At 46.5% G+C, this 17,799-nt stretch overlaps 1 protein-coding gene across 1 annotated transcript in view; it reads left to right on the forward strand.

The window, feature by feature from the left end:
- LOC144761529 (gamma-aminobutyric acid receptor subunit rho-2-like) overlaps positions 1-17,799 on the forward strand; it is a 578,022-nt gene that overhangs the window by 526,945 nt on the left and 33,278 nt on the right. Inside the window, exon 8 of the mRNA XM_078646849.1 lies at positions 3,667-3,863. Coding sequence (XP_078502975.1) covers positions 3,667-3,863 — 197 coding nt within the window. The remainder of the gene's footprint in view (positions 1-3,666; positions 3,864-17,799) is intronic.

The following is a 17,799-nucleotide window of genomic DNA, read 5'->3' on the forward strand; positions in this document are numbered from 1 at the left end:
CTATTCTCCCTTTGTCTCATTGTCTGGGAGCAATACACAAAGACCACCTGCCAGCTACACCTAGTCAAGTGACCTAGAATACAGGCTGCAGGCACCAAATGGTTGGGAGAAGAAAATGCCAGTTTTCTAAAAGTGGCATTTTCAGAATTGTGACTTAAATTCCGACTTTAATAATTAAAGCAGGTTTTAAATTACTAAACTTAAGACACAAAATTCAATATTCCTATCTGATCCTAATTAAAAGTTATCATTTATTAAATGTAATATGGTAACCCGATGTTATCCTATGGGGTGGTTGGCCTTGCACTAGTGAAAAAGAGTGTAAGAGTTTTTCAATACCAAAAAAAGTAAAGTTTAAAAGTGCACTTCCAAGTTTTTAAATACGCTGCATCCTGACCTCCGAGATGTTTAGGGCCTGGCCAAGGGGTGAGCTATGTGTTAGAAAATAAGGTTTAGGCCTGAACAAAAGTCTATTTTGCCAGGTTTAAACGACAGTTTAAAACTCCACACACAGGTTGCAAAGGCCAGTCGGAGACAGGTTTTAAAAGGCTACTTAAGTGGGTGGCAAATAAGTGTGGCAATACCACTAGTAGCAATTAATTTACCTGCCCTTGGCACATGTAATACCACTGTACTAGGGACTTACAAATAAATGAAATGTGCCAATTGGGTGTAAGCCAGTGTCACCATGTTTAAAGGAGAGAGCTCAAGCACGTTAGTACTGGTTAGCAGTGGTATGGTGCGCAAAAACAAAGTAAGCAAAAGCAGAAGGATGGAAGGCAAAACGTTGGGGGAAATCACTCGACAATGTCAAGTCAAACAAGAAGCAATTGCTCTGGATTGCATTCCGGCCTAGTGATTTTTACCCGCTGTGCCACTGTAGACTTTTTCGCCGATTGTGCCACTGTAGGCATAGGCCCACCTAATGCAAATCAGTACTGATGCTACTCCTAATGGAAACAGCCCATATCAAATCTTGGTCATCTCACCCCTCCACCCTACTGTCCACTGCTATTTTGGTTGGGAAATTTGAGAATCGCAACCCCCGAATTCAGCTCACTGTGTCTAGGTATGCACTCTGGGTCCTGCGCCTCCCCTATTGTTTTCACCTTATGTTTGGCCTTCAATTTCCAAATGGTCTCCGTCTGCTGAATATCTCTCTGTCTCACTGTGGCTTGCAATCTCCCCCCTTCTTGTACTTCATTTTACATACCTTTTATCTTTAAAAGAGGGACATTCTGAAAGTCATGGAAACTATTTTAGAAAGTAACACGTAATATTTACCCCCCTTATGCTAAATGGACTTTCCAGTAAACATAGGGCCTTGCAACCCTCATGCAACATTTATTTTTTAGATTTTTATTTGCATGCCTGTGCTTGTAGTAATAATGAGATAGCTTGGGTGCCAGACCAGATGGTGCCTGTTGCCATCTTATACCATACCTTCTCTTTCTCTGAAAAACACTTTTTAATATCAAGAAATGAGTGCATCTTATTGCATAATGGAAATGGCTTTCAGGAGGGCACTGCATTTTTTTTGCTCCCGTCTCGCACCACAGCTCTGGTACTAACTTCTTACAACATCACACTGCTATTGGTTTGCTAATAAGTAGCATCCTGAATACTGATTGTATTATTAATTAACTGTGCAGCACAGGGTGTTGAGATTAATAATCATAGTCAATGGTGGGTGTGTGGATGTCAGATGCTGTGTGTGCATCTAATTGTCTGTGTGGATGATTGAGTATTTGCTGGTGGGTGCTAGTGTTTCTGATTGTATACACAGGTCTCCGGTAGTGGTCATCATAGCTGATCACGTAATAAAATCATGGGGGAGTGGGCTTTATTTTCCTGGCAGCTTACTCAATGGTGTTGGGGTATTTCCTGCCTTTAACCCCACACTTTGGCCAAGGGCAGAGTGTTGATTTTTTTGTGCACCCCTTCCTTGCCCAGTGACAAGAATGTGGTGAATTCACCCTACCTTGCTGAAAGGTGGACAGGGTATTTTCAATTTTAACCCCTCAGGCTACCCTGCCTTGCAGAAGAGATTTGTATATATATATTCCCTTGTCGTCCATTCCACCTTGCCCAACAATTAGGGGGGCTGGTGTTTTTGCTGTTCATCTCTCCTGATGTGTGCGGGAGGGATACAAAGTGAACAATTGGTGAAGTGTACTCTTTAAAACAAAATGAGAACAGTTGTTTTCAATACAATTGCATTTTTTTAAAATGGCTCCACAGGGCAGATGTGCAGGTAGAGCAGATTATTGACGGCCCCTGCCTTGAACAATGGTGGGGCATCCTTTTTAATCTGCCCTTGCCTTGCCTAAGAAAAGGCCAGTGTGTGTGTGGCCTGAACTCTCCCTCCCTTCCAGAGAGCGGGGAGTATAGAGGGTGTCCCTTTGCTCCCTCCCCTCCTGGCTCAGCGGAACAGGTGTAGTTTTTTAACCACCCCAACTTGTTCAAAGGTGGGGATAGTGTATACCCTTCTCCCTCCTCCACCTTGCCTATGGGTGAGAAGTGCATTACAAGTAAAGGGGATAAAGTAGCACTGAGCTAGCCTGCACCTCTGGTGCCTGGCAAATCGAGCAGCGTAAAGGACTCCAGTAGATCAGGGCTTTCCCAGTACTCTGTTCACAATTTGCAAACCAAGGGACTGTGCAATTGTGCTTCATCCTTAAAAATGGGATAGAGCCGTGCAGCTGCCACTGCCCCTTGCTATTTTGTTTCCCAAACATCAGCTTGAATTAAAACAGAAGCAATGCTTCACTCATTTTCTTGTGCCCCTCACCCTGATTTGCACAAAGTGGAGCATTGGTCCTTTCTAATCATTTCTGGTCTAGGGTCTCTATAGTCCCCTTACCTTACCCAGGGTGGTGGCGGCCCTTTATCTTGCTCATTACCCACCTTGATCAAGGGTGTGCAGGCAGGACAAGGGCAGATGTGATGTGCACATTTTCCTCACCTTTTGTCCAAGGTTTTTAGTGGGATGTCATCAGAGCAGTAGTGCTCTGCCTTAATTCAGAATAAAAATTGCCCTCCTGACCTTGTGCATGGTGGCATCATAAAGGCTAGTGCCAGGGAAGAATTACAATAAAACTCTCTATCCATGGATACAGAAGAGGGTGTATTATAGAGTCTCTTTCCTGGTGCTTTCAAGACCCAGGAGGATACATGCTTGATAGGCTAGAGTATAGGTGTAACCCCCTAGACGGAGCAGGACCAGGGGCAGAGGTGGAAGTCCCTTCTTTTATTTCATCTCTCCACAGCCTTTTCCTCGTATATATCAGAAACAACCAGATACAAATTGTCCCCACTTAACAAAGGCATCAAATGATAGGTCTGCTATGGAGACATTTTTTTTTATTAAAAAGTAACACTTTTATGGGTACCTGCTTAACTCATTAGCGGTTTGACCGAGGAGCACCACAGTTGGCTTGCTATTGACCTGAATCCGGAAGGATGTTTCCCATATCTTTGGTGTAAATTGATCACAGGGGACAAAGTTATTGAGGGCACAAAATCTGGCCTCTTCATACCTTAGTGGCAGAGGCATGTAGTAGGAGTCACTTGCTGTTTATGCATGCAGAGCGTATTGGTTTAGATAATTGCACAATGCGTCTTACATGATTGTTAAAAGATCTACTTTGTATTTTCCCAACTCAGGTATAACTACTGTACTGACCATGTCTACGATCATCACGGGTGTGAACGCCTCCATGCCGCGGGTATCCTACATCAAAGCTGTGGATATATACCTCTGGATCAGTTTTGTTTTTGTTTTCCTTTCTGTGTTGGAATACGCTGCAGTGAACTACCTGACCACTGTTCAAGAATGGAAAGAGAGGAAACTGAGAGAGAAGGTAACGAATAAATACATCCATTGCCAAAGTCTGACTTATGATGCTTGGTCCAATGTCACATTATAATATAAGCCTTTAGCAACTTGGAAACATAGAAGGTGTTTTTCAAGGAGCTGAAAAAATTGCGAAACTCGGACAAATGTATTTTTTGTGTCTTTGCTCACAAATGGTATCAGCATTTAATGGTGGCTTGTGACACCGATTGAGGTAATATACAACTAGACAATCCTCTACAGATCCCAAGGCTGGCATATGTGGCACGTAGCTTGCAGGCTAAAGGGAGGCCAGATATATTTGTTAACACCACAAGCATAACTCTCGCAGATGGAAAATGGGTTGAATCTGCACTTATGGACAAGCTCAGGTGATAACGCGAAGATGTTGCTCTAACAAAACATTCTATGTGACATGCGCTATTGGTGAAAACAGTTAGTAATATTGAACCTTATCTGACCTGGGATATATCGTGCCATCAATGCCGATTGTTGACCCATTTTAGGTTACATTTATTCCATCATCTTGTGCCTTGTAACCAGGGTTGTTTTAAACACTCAGATCTTTCCCCGTGCAACTGCAACAATACTTCGATCAATCAATCAATCAATCAATCAAGAGTTTTTTTTTTTTTTTTTTTTTTTTTTTAAAAACCTTTATTGAAAAAGAAGGGTAGAAGTACAAGCGCTGGCCTACAACCACAGGGGCCGGCCGCAAAGTCAGGAGAGTCAAAGAAGAAACATAGCGATGTATACGACAGGATGAATACAGGATGTATACAAAAATCACGACATCGCCAGCGCCAGGATATAGAGGTTTCATTTTACATTACTTAAAGGAGGTAGCAACCATATCTACTAGCGCGTCATGCAACATAAATCGAAAAGAAAAACGGGGGGGGCGGGAGGAAGCAGCCCCCCACGCAAGCAAATGACACAGTAGGGCAGAGCCCAAAGACCACACACGCCCACATCAGGAGCAAAATAGACAAAGGACACCAACAAACAAATAAAGTGGACGCCATACGTACAGCCCACCCGCCCCGAAAAGGAGAAGGTGCAGACGCTGACGAATAAAGGAGCGAACAACAAGGGATACAGCCCACCCCCTAAAGAAGGCAAAAAAGGGACCATAGAACAAAACAAACTAAAACAACAAACACCCCCCCCCACCCTACATCACTGTAACGGCTACGGTCTACCCCATGGAACAGCGTGCCTGTCGCCCAGATTTACCCGAAATATAGAAAAAGAAAAAGAATAATAATGAGAAGAGAGAGGAATAAGAAAAGGAAGAGAGAGTAGAGATCCAGGAAAGCTGAGCACATAGAATTACATCACAGCGTGAGCAGGCAATAGCGTATCAGGAAACCCAACGTTAAAGCAATTTCCAGGCAATATGGCGGGTACGAATAAAACAACAAAGTCGCCAGTATAGCCAATCCACGCCATGTACAGAGCAGCCCACTCCCTACACGTCCCTATCCTGGACCAGAGCAGAAATTAGATAAGAAAAGCGCAGAGAAATAATAAAAATAAGGCCCATAGAAACCAACATAAGAACTAAAACCTACCCCCCACCCTACACCATCGCAGAGGCTACGGCCTGCCCCCCCCCGCAGTGTGTCTATCGCCCGCTAAAGAACCCGAAATATAGACAAAGAAAAATGAGAGGGAAAACCCTAAGAAAGAAAAAAGAAAAAGGTCACGGTTGAAATTAGGGAGAAAGAATAGAAAATCCTAATCTATAACTCCCAAGAAAGAAAAAGGTGTGGGGAGGAGCCCATTAAACACCGAGTCTCTCGGACACCCCATCCATGTAGCAACTCCCATCCTATATAGCACCTAAGGAGTACAATTTGTGCAGTATGAAACAAAATAGGGAGAGAGCACACGCAACATAATAGTACGCATATAAAGGGCGTCTCATCTCGAGGCCCCACCCGCCTAACAAGTCCAGTCGTCCCATCCCCCATGTGTAACAACAAGAACAACGCAAGGAGAGTTACAGTCGCATAATGCATGAATCATTGCAAACCGAGATGTAGTCAGCCAGGAAGACAAAGGCCACCAAGAAAGTCCGCTAACCCTGACCAGTACGTATTCGCCCCCACAGCCAAAACCCTCGCATGGCAGTCCAGACGGGCTGAACAAAGGGACAAGATGGCCGCTCTCGGCAGGAAGATGGTGTTCCACAACAAAATGGACGGGTCCGTCCACGATCAGTTCCATGTATCCCACTAGACAGCGCCAATGGTTGCTCACTGGTCAGCGAGAGAATGAATAGCAGCAACAGGGCCAGATGAACATGGGCAAGCAGATCTGCTAGCTGCCGCGCCCGCGACGGCATCACCAAAGGTAGCAAAGTCTCGAAGGAAATTGTGAGCACTGGTGGAGGTAGCAACATTGTAGCGCCGGTGAAATAAATAGGCAGCAGCGTGCGTCCGCCAACACCGCCGGGAAGCTGAAGGAGAGAGCAATTGTTCGGCAACAAAGTAGCCTGGATAGGAGTAACGACAGACACAGCCTCCCAGTGAGAGAGGCAGACCGGTGATGTGCAGGTCACCACGGGCGCAGCAGCCCCAAGCCTCCCATACAGTGATAAAAAGCCTACAAGCATTTCTGACCACAGGTCACGGATAGCAGCAAGAATGGAGCCATAAGTTGGGGCCGCCGGGGGTTCCATATGCGTCTCGATCACAGGCGCCGGATCCCAGACAAGACAACGTCCAAGGGACCTTAACAGAGTCCAGGGCTTATCCGAGGCAGCGTTAGCAGGAGATGCAGCCAGGATAGCCAGTGCAAGAGCCCCGCCGGGAGAGCAAAGGGGCGCAGGGGCGCAAATGCCACAGAGAACACAGGGATGTAGGTCGCTGTCCGAACGCAGACATACAATCAGTGGGCGACCCGCGATGAAAGGCTCACGGTGGTCGGGATCAGGCTTGAGGGAGAGCTGCGGTAATTAAGTGTCCGCCATCATGGGGGTGACGCTGCGTACCTCACTTGCAGAGCTCGGCAGTGGAGGCGCCCGAGGATGTTTCCGGTCGGCAGGCACTCCGTGCATAAGTGAAGGGCAGGCGCAGATAATCGTAGGTAGAGGCGCCAGTCAGGGCGCTATAGGCACTCCGCCACCATAGCCTCGGCAGCTCCGGTAGTCGCCATGTCAGCGCGTCCGTCTGGGTCTCGGTCTCAGGGTAGAGATGGGCTCCGCAGTTATCTCGGCCGTGCAGTGGGTTCCAGGCAGGCAGGAACCGCGGGAGAGCACCCGTCAATTCCGCACACCGTCTCCGTCCCCTCGTCAGCGTTTCGAAGCAGGATAACGTCAGGATTTCGGCGAGAGGAACAAAGGATCGGGGAGCCGAGAGACTTCACGTCCGTTCACATCGCCATCTTGGCTCCTCAATCAAGAGTTTGTTAAAGCGCAACTACTCACCCGTAAGGGTCTCAAGGCGCTGGGGGAGGGGGGGTGCAGGTTCCATTCCATCAAGGAGGGGGTCTGCCGAAGAGCCAGGTTTTGAGGTTTCTTGCGAAGATGGGGAGCGATGTTGTCTGTCTGAGGTGGAGCGGAAGGGCGTTCCATGCTTTGGCCGCGAGGAAGGAGAAGGAGCGGCCTCCCGATCTGGTCTTTCTGGTGCAGGGGACCACGGCGTAGGAGAGCTGGGCTGATCGTAGGGTCCTTTGGGGTGCGTGGAATTTGAGCCGGCTGTTCGTGTATGCTGGTCCGGTGCCGTGGAGGGCCTTGTGTGCGTGGGTGAGCATCTTAAAGGTGATTCTCGCCTCGACGGGGAGCCAGTGGAGTGTGCGCAGGTGCTGGGAGATGTGGCAGTGTTTTGGCAGGTTGAGGACCAGTCTTGCGGCGGCGTTCTGGATGTTCTGTAGCTTGCGGAGGATGAGGTTTTTGTTTATTCCGGCGTAGAGTGCGTTGCCGTAGTCGAGTCTGCTGGTGACCAGGGCGTGAGTGACTGTCTTTCGGTGTTCGAGGGGAATCCATTTGAAGGTCTTACGAAGGAGGCGGAGGGTGTGGAAGCAGGAAGATGAGACAGAGTTGATCTGGCGGTCCATTTTGAGCTCGGAGTCCAGGATGATTCCCAGGTTGCGTGCGTGGTCTGTGTGGGTTGGCGGGTTTCCGAGGGCGGTGGGCCACCAGGTGTCGCTCCAGGCGTCGGGGTTTGGGCCCATAATGAGAACTTCTGTTTTGTTGGTGTTTAGTTGTAGGCAGCTGTTTTTCATCCATTTGGCGACGGCTTCCATGCCTTCTCGAAAGTGGCGTCTGGCGGTGTTGGGCTCGTTGGATAGGGAGAGGATGAGCTGGGTGTCGTCTGCGTATGACACGATGTTGAGTCCGTAGGTTCTGACGATGGGGGCAAGTGGAGCCATGTAGACGTTGAAGAGCGTCGGGCTGAGGGAGGAGCCCTGGGGGACTCCCCAGGTGGTAGGTGTGGGGTCTGAGAGGAAAGGGGGGAGTCTGACCCGTTGCGTCCTGCCGGAGAGGAAGGAGCATATCCAGTCGAGGGCCTTGTCCTGGATTCCTGCATCGTAGAGTCTGCGTATTAGGGTGTGGTGGGAGACTGTGTTGAACGCCGCTGATAGGTCTAGGAGGATGAGGGCTACTGTTTCTCCTTTGTCCAGTAGGGTGCGGATGTCGTCTGTTGCGGCGAGGAGGGCGGTTTCCGTACTGTGTTTTTTTCTGAAGCCGGATTGGGAGGAGTCGAGGATGTTGTGTTCTTCAATGAATGTGGCGAGTTGGCTGTTGATGGCTTTCTCGATGACTTTCGCTGGGAAAGGGAGCAGGGAGATGGGTCTGTAGTTTTTGAGGTCGGTGGGGTCCGCTGAGGGTTTCTTTAGGAGGGGGTTGACCTCGGCGTGTTTCCAGTCGTTGGGGAACGAGGCGGTTGCCAGGGAGCGGTTGATGGTGTGGCGGAGCATGGGTGCGATGGTGTCGGCGGCTCTGTTGAAGATGTGGTGGGGGCAGGGGTCCGTGGGGGCCCCTGAGTGGATTGACTTCATTGTCTTCAGTGTGTCAATGACACATTACATGTGGTTATGTTCTGCCCAAAATATAGTTACCTGTGTCACAATTGTATACGCCCAATTCTATTACAGCTCAATTTTAACCAAGTTAGACCAGCCTTATTTTTTTTACCGCTGCTGAATTCACCTCTTACCTGCTTTTTTCTTGTACGCTTTCTGGTGGGAGTTTTGTAATATGAATGACTATGATACTGATATTCTGTATGTTGTTTTTAAATTAGCTGTATTTTGTGATTTTATCTAGAAAATCGAATAAAGATTACCATGATGATGATGATAATATGTGTGAGACTGTAAATAATATTTATGTGAGACTGTAGATGAATAACTCTTTTTTTCCCACTTGGCTGGTTTTAATGAACTTTTATGAGTTATTAAACAATCTGAATCAAAACTTACAATACACACTTCAAGGAGCTGAGCTATTGAGCAACACATTGCTTTGGATCTTAGCCATTCTTTCCAAATGTAGATATCTCTTTTTTCACCACAGCAGACCTCTTTTACTGTTTTACTCAGCATTTACATTTTGCCTGGTTGAGAGCTCTATAGACATTATAACAAGCATGGGCAAAGCCAGTTTTCTAAGCGCAGATTCATCACCTTAGAATACTCCTCAGGCACAAGACTGGATCCGGAAACATTTTCCAGCAATGTTCTCATGCACCTCTAGGTGGTGCTGTGTGGTCCCACGTCAGGCTCCATACTGCCCCGGAAGTGACAGAGTGGCCCGGATATAAGCACCACCAATGTGCACTAACATCAGTTCCTTTCTGTGCTGTTCCTCTGCGGATCCAATGCCCTGCTCCCAAAATTTGTTAGCCTTTCAATGACTCCTAAAATGAAAAACAATATGCTGGGCATTAATGTCCCTTTCTAAAGTTACAGGTTTCATTATATACTGTGACTGTAACAAACAGATGTTGGTCAAAGACCAGCACAAGGTCTGTCTCTGGTGTTTGAGCGTAGGACACGATTTGGAGGTTTACGATAAGTGTGCCTTCATTCACCCAAAGGCGATCCGAGTCTTAGTAACAAAGTTGTACATCACCAAACATGAGACGAAGTTGAGACCCTCATGAAAGTCCTGCTCCCGCTCCAGGTCACCAGTACAGATTTGTTTTTGCTCCCATTGCCATTCCCGCAAGAGGTCAACTCTGCTGGCTAAGTCCTCCGGTAGGTCTAAGTTCAAATGATCGCAATAATCAAAAGAGAATGGATCAATTGTCCTGTCAAATCAGGGTCTTTATTGGAATCATATAAAAACCCTCATAAAACGTACACAGACCGTTGGCGGTGTATCTTGATTCGCCGCCTAGGTGTAACGTTCCAGCATCATCATAGGGTTTTGGATTAGGGGTACTAGCGGTAGGGTTCTACCTTCTACCTGATTTTTTTTAACCGTGTTGATATCTCGTCTTCTCAAGTGATATTTACATTGAACCTGAGACCTGGGTATATTTTTAAAATCTTGCTTTTGTTGTGCACTCTGGTTAGCACTACAGATGTTTTTATATCGTTTTTCCTTTTATTAAAATAAAAACTTACTGTTGCATTTTAGTTGTTGAAAACTCCGCCCCCGCCTATTTCCGCCGCAGCTTGTGCAGTTTTTTGCGGAGGGCTAAGGGTCCGGATACACTTCTCCGTGTTGGGCAGCAGTTGAGGGAAGCGCGGGACGCCCGACCCACTGCTATTTAAACAGCATGTCGGGGCGGACGCACAGCGGACGCGCCGCTGGCGCGCCAAAGGCTTGCCAAAGACAAGCCTGTCTGCGCCCGTCCGCGCCTGGACCGGGCCCAGGGTCACCCCTCCTGTCTGTTCATCACCAAGTTCAATAACAATTATAACATATTCAAGAGATACTCTTTTAAATCTTAATGCCCAGCTAAAAGAACCTTGTCCGCAATTGGATCTTTTTCAAGAGCCTGTGGTTTGCCCGCGGTGCAATATTAAGCTCCTTTTTACTAAAGCCAGATGTAGTCCTGGGGCACAACAGACTTTTAATTCCCATATAGTGGCACCAAAATGTTTGCGAGGCTTACTTCTTAATACACGCTCTTTGATCAAACATAACACGGCTTTTGCGGAACTGCTGGAGGCTCATGATATAGATATGGCATTTGTTACAGAGACTTGGGCAGATGACACATCTGATATAGAGCTTTCATTAGCTATCCCCAAAGGAAATCTATTAATTAGGAATGATAGACAGGAAAAACGGGGAGGGGGCGTAGCAATCATTGTCAAGGATAATCTCACAATAAAAAGTTTCGACCTTAGGAAGTGGTCCTGAGTGCGAACTTCTCTCATTTGGAATTACTATTAGAGAAAACTACATATTTAATGGTGTATTACTTTACAGACCACCAGGAACCAAGAGCAAATTTTTAGAGATAATCAGCCATATCATTGAGGCTAGTGTTGACCATCAGGAGTTTTCCATTTTAGGTGACTTCAATTACCACCTTGAAAATGTTAATGATATATATAGAAGTTCACTTTTAGAGTTGATGGCCACTGCCTCGATGACACAAATGATTAAACATCCTACTCACGAGGCTGGACACATTTTAGATGGTATATTTACATCTAACCCTCATCTGAAAGTGCAGGAGATTTTGCAAATTCCGTGGTCAGATCATAAAGCTATTCAGTTTTCACTTACGTCATCCCATCATCTTGCTCGTCCTCATTCTGCCTATAGGTCCTTTACAAGGAGAAATTGGAAGGAAATTAGATCATTGCAATTACAATCAACTTTAGCTGCCTCCAGACCAATATTGATATCTGAAGTTAATATAGCCACTAACACTTTTAATATTTGGATAAAAACAGCTGTAGACATCCTGGCCCCATAAAAAACATTTACCAGTAGGCGACTGAAGAAATCAGAACCTTGGTTCGATGATACACCCCGTTTTCAGAAACAAAATTGTAGACGGGCTGAGAGGCGTTAGAGAAAATCTTATGGGAATGTGGAAAAATCGAACTATACTCAGTCACTGACTGTCTATAAAAAAATGATTTTGGAGAAAAAATGTAGCTATTTCTCTAATAAAATTGAGCAGGCAGGTACTTCTAGCAAAATACTTTTTTCAGTGTTAAAGGAGTTAGTGACACTTCCGACCTCACCCTTATTAAACAGTAATGTCACACTTTGCAGTCAACTGGCTGATTTCTTTAGGGATAAGGTGCTCTCTAATGATGAGACATTCTGTGAAAATAATAGTAAGATTTAAGTGAGCGAACCTTCTCCTTCTTCGAAACAGTATGATCATGATTTGGCTGCCTTTATCCCCCCAAATATAGAACAGATCCTGCAAATAGCCAAACAGGTGAAATCAGGAGCTCCCTTTGATCCTTGTCCCCCAAAAATATTTCATTTTGCGGCTGAGGAGATCAGCGAACAACTTTGTTTGCTTTTTAAAGAGATTTTTGACTCTGGCATTTTCCCTGCGACATGGAAGAGGATCTCTATTCTTCCCCTGTTGAAAAAACCTGGTTTGGGTCCTGGTGTTCATAGTAATTATCGACCAATAGCCAGGATCCCGTTCCCAGCTAAGGTGTTGGAGAAGATTATGAACCGCCAACTCACGTCCTTTGTTGCCTCACAGAACTTGCTGGATCCCACGCAATATGGCTTCTGGGAGGGGCATGGTAAGGACACAGCCTTGGTCATGGCAGCAGAGGAGCTTCAATCATCGCTGGACTCAGGTGTGAAGGCCGCCTTGATCCTTTTGGATCTTTCGGCGGCCTTCGACACCGTAAAACCATGACATTCTCATCTTGAGGCTACATAGGCTGGAAGTTTCAGGTCTGGCGGTAAGTCTGCTTGAATCTTACCTTAATAATAGATGCCTGTTTGTTCAGATTGACGACCAATGTTCAAAGCAATTTTCACTTCCATGTGGGGTTCCGCAGGGCTCATCTTTGAGCCCTACGTTGTTCAACTTATATGTTACCCCTTTAGCAGATGTCATCAGGCAGTTTGGTTTTTCGTTAGTGTCTTACGCTGATGATACTCAAATCGTGGTCTCTATTTCTGGGAATCCAGATGAGACAGCAACCTGTTTTTATCAATGTATGACATCTGTAGAGCACTGGTTGAGTACAAATTGTCTGAGGTTGAACGGAAGTAAAACCGAGGTGCTTATTTTGGGCTCAGATCCCTCTATATGGTCTGAGAAATGGTGGCCTCAGTCAATGGGAACTCCTCCTATACCACTGGGGGAACTGCTAAAATACTACATCAGAGTTCTGAAGTCGCCCGAAAACACCTTGAAGCACTCGCTAAAAACCATCTTTGGGGAGGAGGGCTCCCCATGGCAAGCCAAGGTGGAACTGGCCATTGACCTTCTGAAGATCGATGGGCGGAATCTGCACTTACACGAAATCCCATATTCCACCTGGGCAAAAGCCATCAAGCGCCAAGTCCAGTCTATTTCCTTTGAGCTAGATCTTTCTTCGCTCCGGCCCAACCCGCTAACGTTGGCCTTGGACAAGTCCTATATTCCTGGTAAACCTCAACCATACTTCCAAGACTCACTAACAATCGAAGCAAGACAAAAAATTCTGTTTATGCGCCTCTTGGCCCTCAGGATAATGGACTTTAACCCACGTTGGGCACGCTCGGACGGAGCCACTGCCTGCCGACTTTGCAAATATCGCAGAGAATCCTGGCTACACTTGCTATGTTGCTGCCCTAAGCTGGCCAGTGACCGACAGCGATTGCTACGTCCAGCACTACGTATCCTGGGTCTCAGAACTTGCAGAGAGGCATCGAATTGGTGTTTCTCTGAAACCACAACATGTTTATTAGCCAGGATAGGCAAGTTCATCCATCAAGTTAAAATGGCACTCGAAAACCAACTAAAGGACACCATCCCGAAGAGCCCTGTGACCCGCCGCCCTAAAGTTGGTAATCCACAGATAACACAGGGAGTCGCCGAAAAGCTGGGGCCGATTCAGGGGCCGATAAAGCCCACAGTGCAACTGAGGATGTCCAACTTTTACACCCCTTCCAGACTCTAGTAGCAAGGTCTCATGATGACACTAAAAACTTTAATTCTTTTTAATATTAATAATGTATAGTACCAGTGAACACAGTCAGTATCGAGACCACATAGCTGCACCAATGGTCCCCGACCGGTGTAGGTCGAGCAGGGGGGGGCGTATTTTACTGTATTTTATTGTATTTTTTCTGAATCAAACTGCATATTTATACACTGTAATGATTTTAAATAATCGCACAGTTTATCAATAAACTTACTCCTCCTATACCAGTAAAAAAGGCCAAAAATTTGGGAGTAATTTTTGATGACAGTCTTACGTTTCAATCTCAAGTTAATAAAGTTGCTTCCCAGGTACATTTAACCCTAAAACTGATTCAGAAGGTGAAACCTTATATTCCGTCATCTACTATTAAAACACTGGTAACATCTTTGGCCTTAGCTAAATTGGACTATGGGAACGCCCTGTATTTGGGTCTTCAAAAACAACATGCTTCAACTGGTTCAGAATTCCGCTACCAGGATGCTGCTGGACATCTCCAAGTTCCAGTCGGTGTCCCAAGGCCTTAAACATTTTCACTGGTTGCCGGTAAAAAAAAGAGCAGAATTTAAGGCCTTATGTTTGGCCTTCAAAGCCCTCCTGTGCCAATTGAGGGGCAGCAGGTGCTGATTGCCATGGCCAACACCACCATTGTGTGGCATTGCAACAAGAAGGTTGAAATGGGGTCATCCTTGAATGCCAGAGCCAGTGTGCCAAGCCACCAGCATCTGTCATATCACGGATGGTGTTTAAATCCAGAGGTAGCACAGAATATCTTCTGGCAGTGGGGAAAACAATGGCTAGATCACTGTTCTGCCTGGTTTCTCAGATTAGATAGGACCAGCTCATCAGAGCATCACTAACTCAGCCAGAACGTTACCACCTCCCCCTCCCTAGGGCCTATTCACAACAGGTAACAACATACATCTACCACCTAAGGACAGGGAATTCCTAGGATGCATACCATGTACCTCCTATAATATCAGCAATTGGCGGCCTCGCGGTCCCATACGAACCCAGACCTCTCTACCCAGACGGCAGTATCAGAATCGGCGGCCTCGCGGTCCCACACAAACCCAGACCTCTCTACCCAGACGGCAGTATCAGAATCGGCGGCCTCGCGGTCCCACACGAACCCAGACCTCTCTACCCAGACGGCAGTATCAGAGTCGGCGGCCTCGCGGTCCCATACGAACCCAGACCTCTCTACCCAGACGGCAGTATCAGAATCGGCGGCCTCGCGGTCCCATACGAACCCAGACCTCTCTACCCAGACGGCAGTATCAGAATCGACGGCCTCGCGGTCCCATACGAACCCAGACCTCTCTACCCAGACGGCAGTATCAGAATCGGCGGCCTCGCGGTCCCATACGAACCCAGACCTCTCTACCCAGACGGCAGTATCAGAATCGGCGGCCTCGTGGTCCCATACGAACCCAGACCTCTCTACCCAGACGGCAGTATCAGAATCGGCGGCCTCGCGGTCCCATACGAACCCAGACCTCTCTACCCAGACGGCAGTATCAGAATCGGCGGCCTCGCGGTCCCATACGAACCCAGACCTCTCTACCCAGACGGCAGTATCAGAATCGGCGGCCTCGCGGTCCCATACGAACCCAGACCTCTCTACCCAGCGGCAGTTTATCCTATGATTACCATTACATAAAGGGGTCAGTCTCACTATTCATCAGGGGTATAGAACTACAGTATTACCGATCACACAACGGTTGCCAATTTGGATAATGTACAACTTATTCTCTAATTCAAGGGGCTCCTCTCTCCCATATTCAGTTACCACTTACCTGATCAGGGTTAGCATCTGTTCACATAGCAGCATCTGACTAGAAGAACGGGTTACCCTCTCATACAAGAACACGCAGCACATGTCGGTTCACTAAGAACTGGGGTACTTTATTTCTCATTACAATAAACAATCATATAACACCACACTACAACACATAACCTGCAAAGAGAAGTGAAAGATTAGGTTGTACAATCTAATAAGAAAGGGTCGACATCACCTTATTAATATGAAGTCTGCACTCAGCAGTCATCTAGGTTCCCTTCCCGTCTGTGCCTTGGCTCGTCTTGAAGTCACACCTCCGCAATCACGGGTACACGTCGGCACCGCTATGCGCTGTTCCCTTCACCCTTCTCCAAGTCACTGGAACCTTCCTCTCATCGGCTACTCTCTTTTCCCTGGCTGTTCTGCTAAGAGAGTATCTGTTTCTCGATTCTTCTCCGCCTTTGGAATGGCGCCTGTCTTCCCTGGAATAAGTAATAGCTTTGCTGCTAACGGCTAGATGCCGCCTACGGACTAACTCACTAACTGTCTCGGCTTTTCACTAATATAGAAGCGTGTCTCCTCATGGAAAATTCCGGCCAGTACCCTGCCGCCCACCAAATTCTTGTACCTCCCCGTACCAAGGACACGTTCCCAGCCGGCCGGCCTGATGTTGTGTCTTCGGTATGAAGAAAAATACAATCCTTCGACAAGGGCCGGCCTGAACCGGTTCTCTCCAAGCGAACAACACCTCATAACTAAAACATTACACTTGACCTAGAAGCATCCCAAGCTGCCGGAGCAGAAAGAAAGATGGAGTCTCTCCCGTTTGAGGCCTACCAGGCCCGAATTCAGCATTACTCCATGGAAAGTATAATAATACCCTCACTGAAGGACGGATTATCCCTAATACTAACGAATCTATCCCCTAGCCTATGTGTATAAGCCCTAATCTAAGGAGGAGAATACAGAATTATATCAAAGTGCCTTGTAAATAGGCTCTATTCACTACTCTAACCCTTGCACTGGAATGATAAGAGACTGAAGTCACCTTCAATCACCTTTCCTCAAAAGAGGGCCGGGAAAATCGAGCAGAACATTTCACCCTTGACTACAGTCTATTATACATTCATCAAACAGAACTAACATCTGTGGACGAGTAATATGAAACAAAACTAACTGATCTATGTCTAGTACCAGGTTTGCAGTATTGAAGTAGAGAAGGAATACACTGAATGAAGCAACAGATAGCAATCAGAATGCTAATAGTAAGCAAAATACCCCCTAATATTTGACGCAACATATGTAAATCAGGTAACCAATTAAAGAGCCAGTCAAACCAGCCCTGGTCAATGTGTTTTCTAACCTCTTCCGTCAAGTCATGAAGTTTGTCAATATGAGCCTGAATGGATTTCGTATGGTCAGACAGGTTAAAACAACAAAGACCCTCAAAGTCAGAACAATCATGTCCATGTTAAAGCAAAAGATAATCAATAGCCGCCCGGTTCTGCAAGATAGCTCTACGTTCACCCTGGGCGTCTAATAGTATGTCAGACAGGTACTACTTCATTCACAACTCATGAAAGGACTTTGTGCTTCCGAAGATCACCGAAATTATGTACTTCTGTTCAAAATAATATGACTTGTAAGAGTTTAGTGGTTACCCCCAGTCATTATCGTACAATGCTGCTACCCTCTGGTTGGCTCTTCTCTTGTGGTAATACATCCTGGCCATATATTCCCGCGAACATTTCCGGAGGCCCTTGTGCCATTACCAGACTGAGTTTGTTGATGTTCTCATCGCATCCTAATGCTAATTCCCGTGTGATCCGAGATACTGTAATGCTACAGGAGGACTGTGATTCGTCTATGCATTTATATTCCAAATCTGAATACCTTAGTTTAGCTATCTCAATTGTTGGTGTTCCTGCCTTGGCGGTCTATAATGCCAAGTCTATTGGGAAAATGGCCTGCTGGATGGTAAAATCCATTAATCATACTTCTACGATCCTGTCTGACATACTATTAGACGCCCAGGGTGAACGTAGAGCTATCTTGCAGAACCGGGCGGCTATTGATT

This window comes from Lissotriton helveticus, chromosome 6 (genome assembly GCF_964261635.1).
Source record: "Lissotriton helveticus chromosome 6, aLisHel1.1, whole genome shotgun sequence".
Lineage (NCBI taxonomy): Eukaryota > Metazoa > Chordata > Amphibia > Caudata > Salamandridae > Lissotriton > Lissotriton helveticus.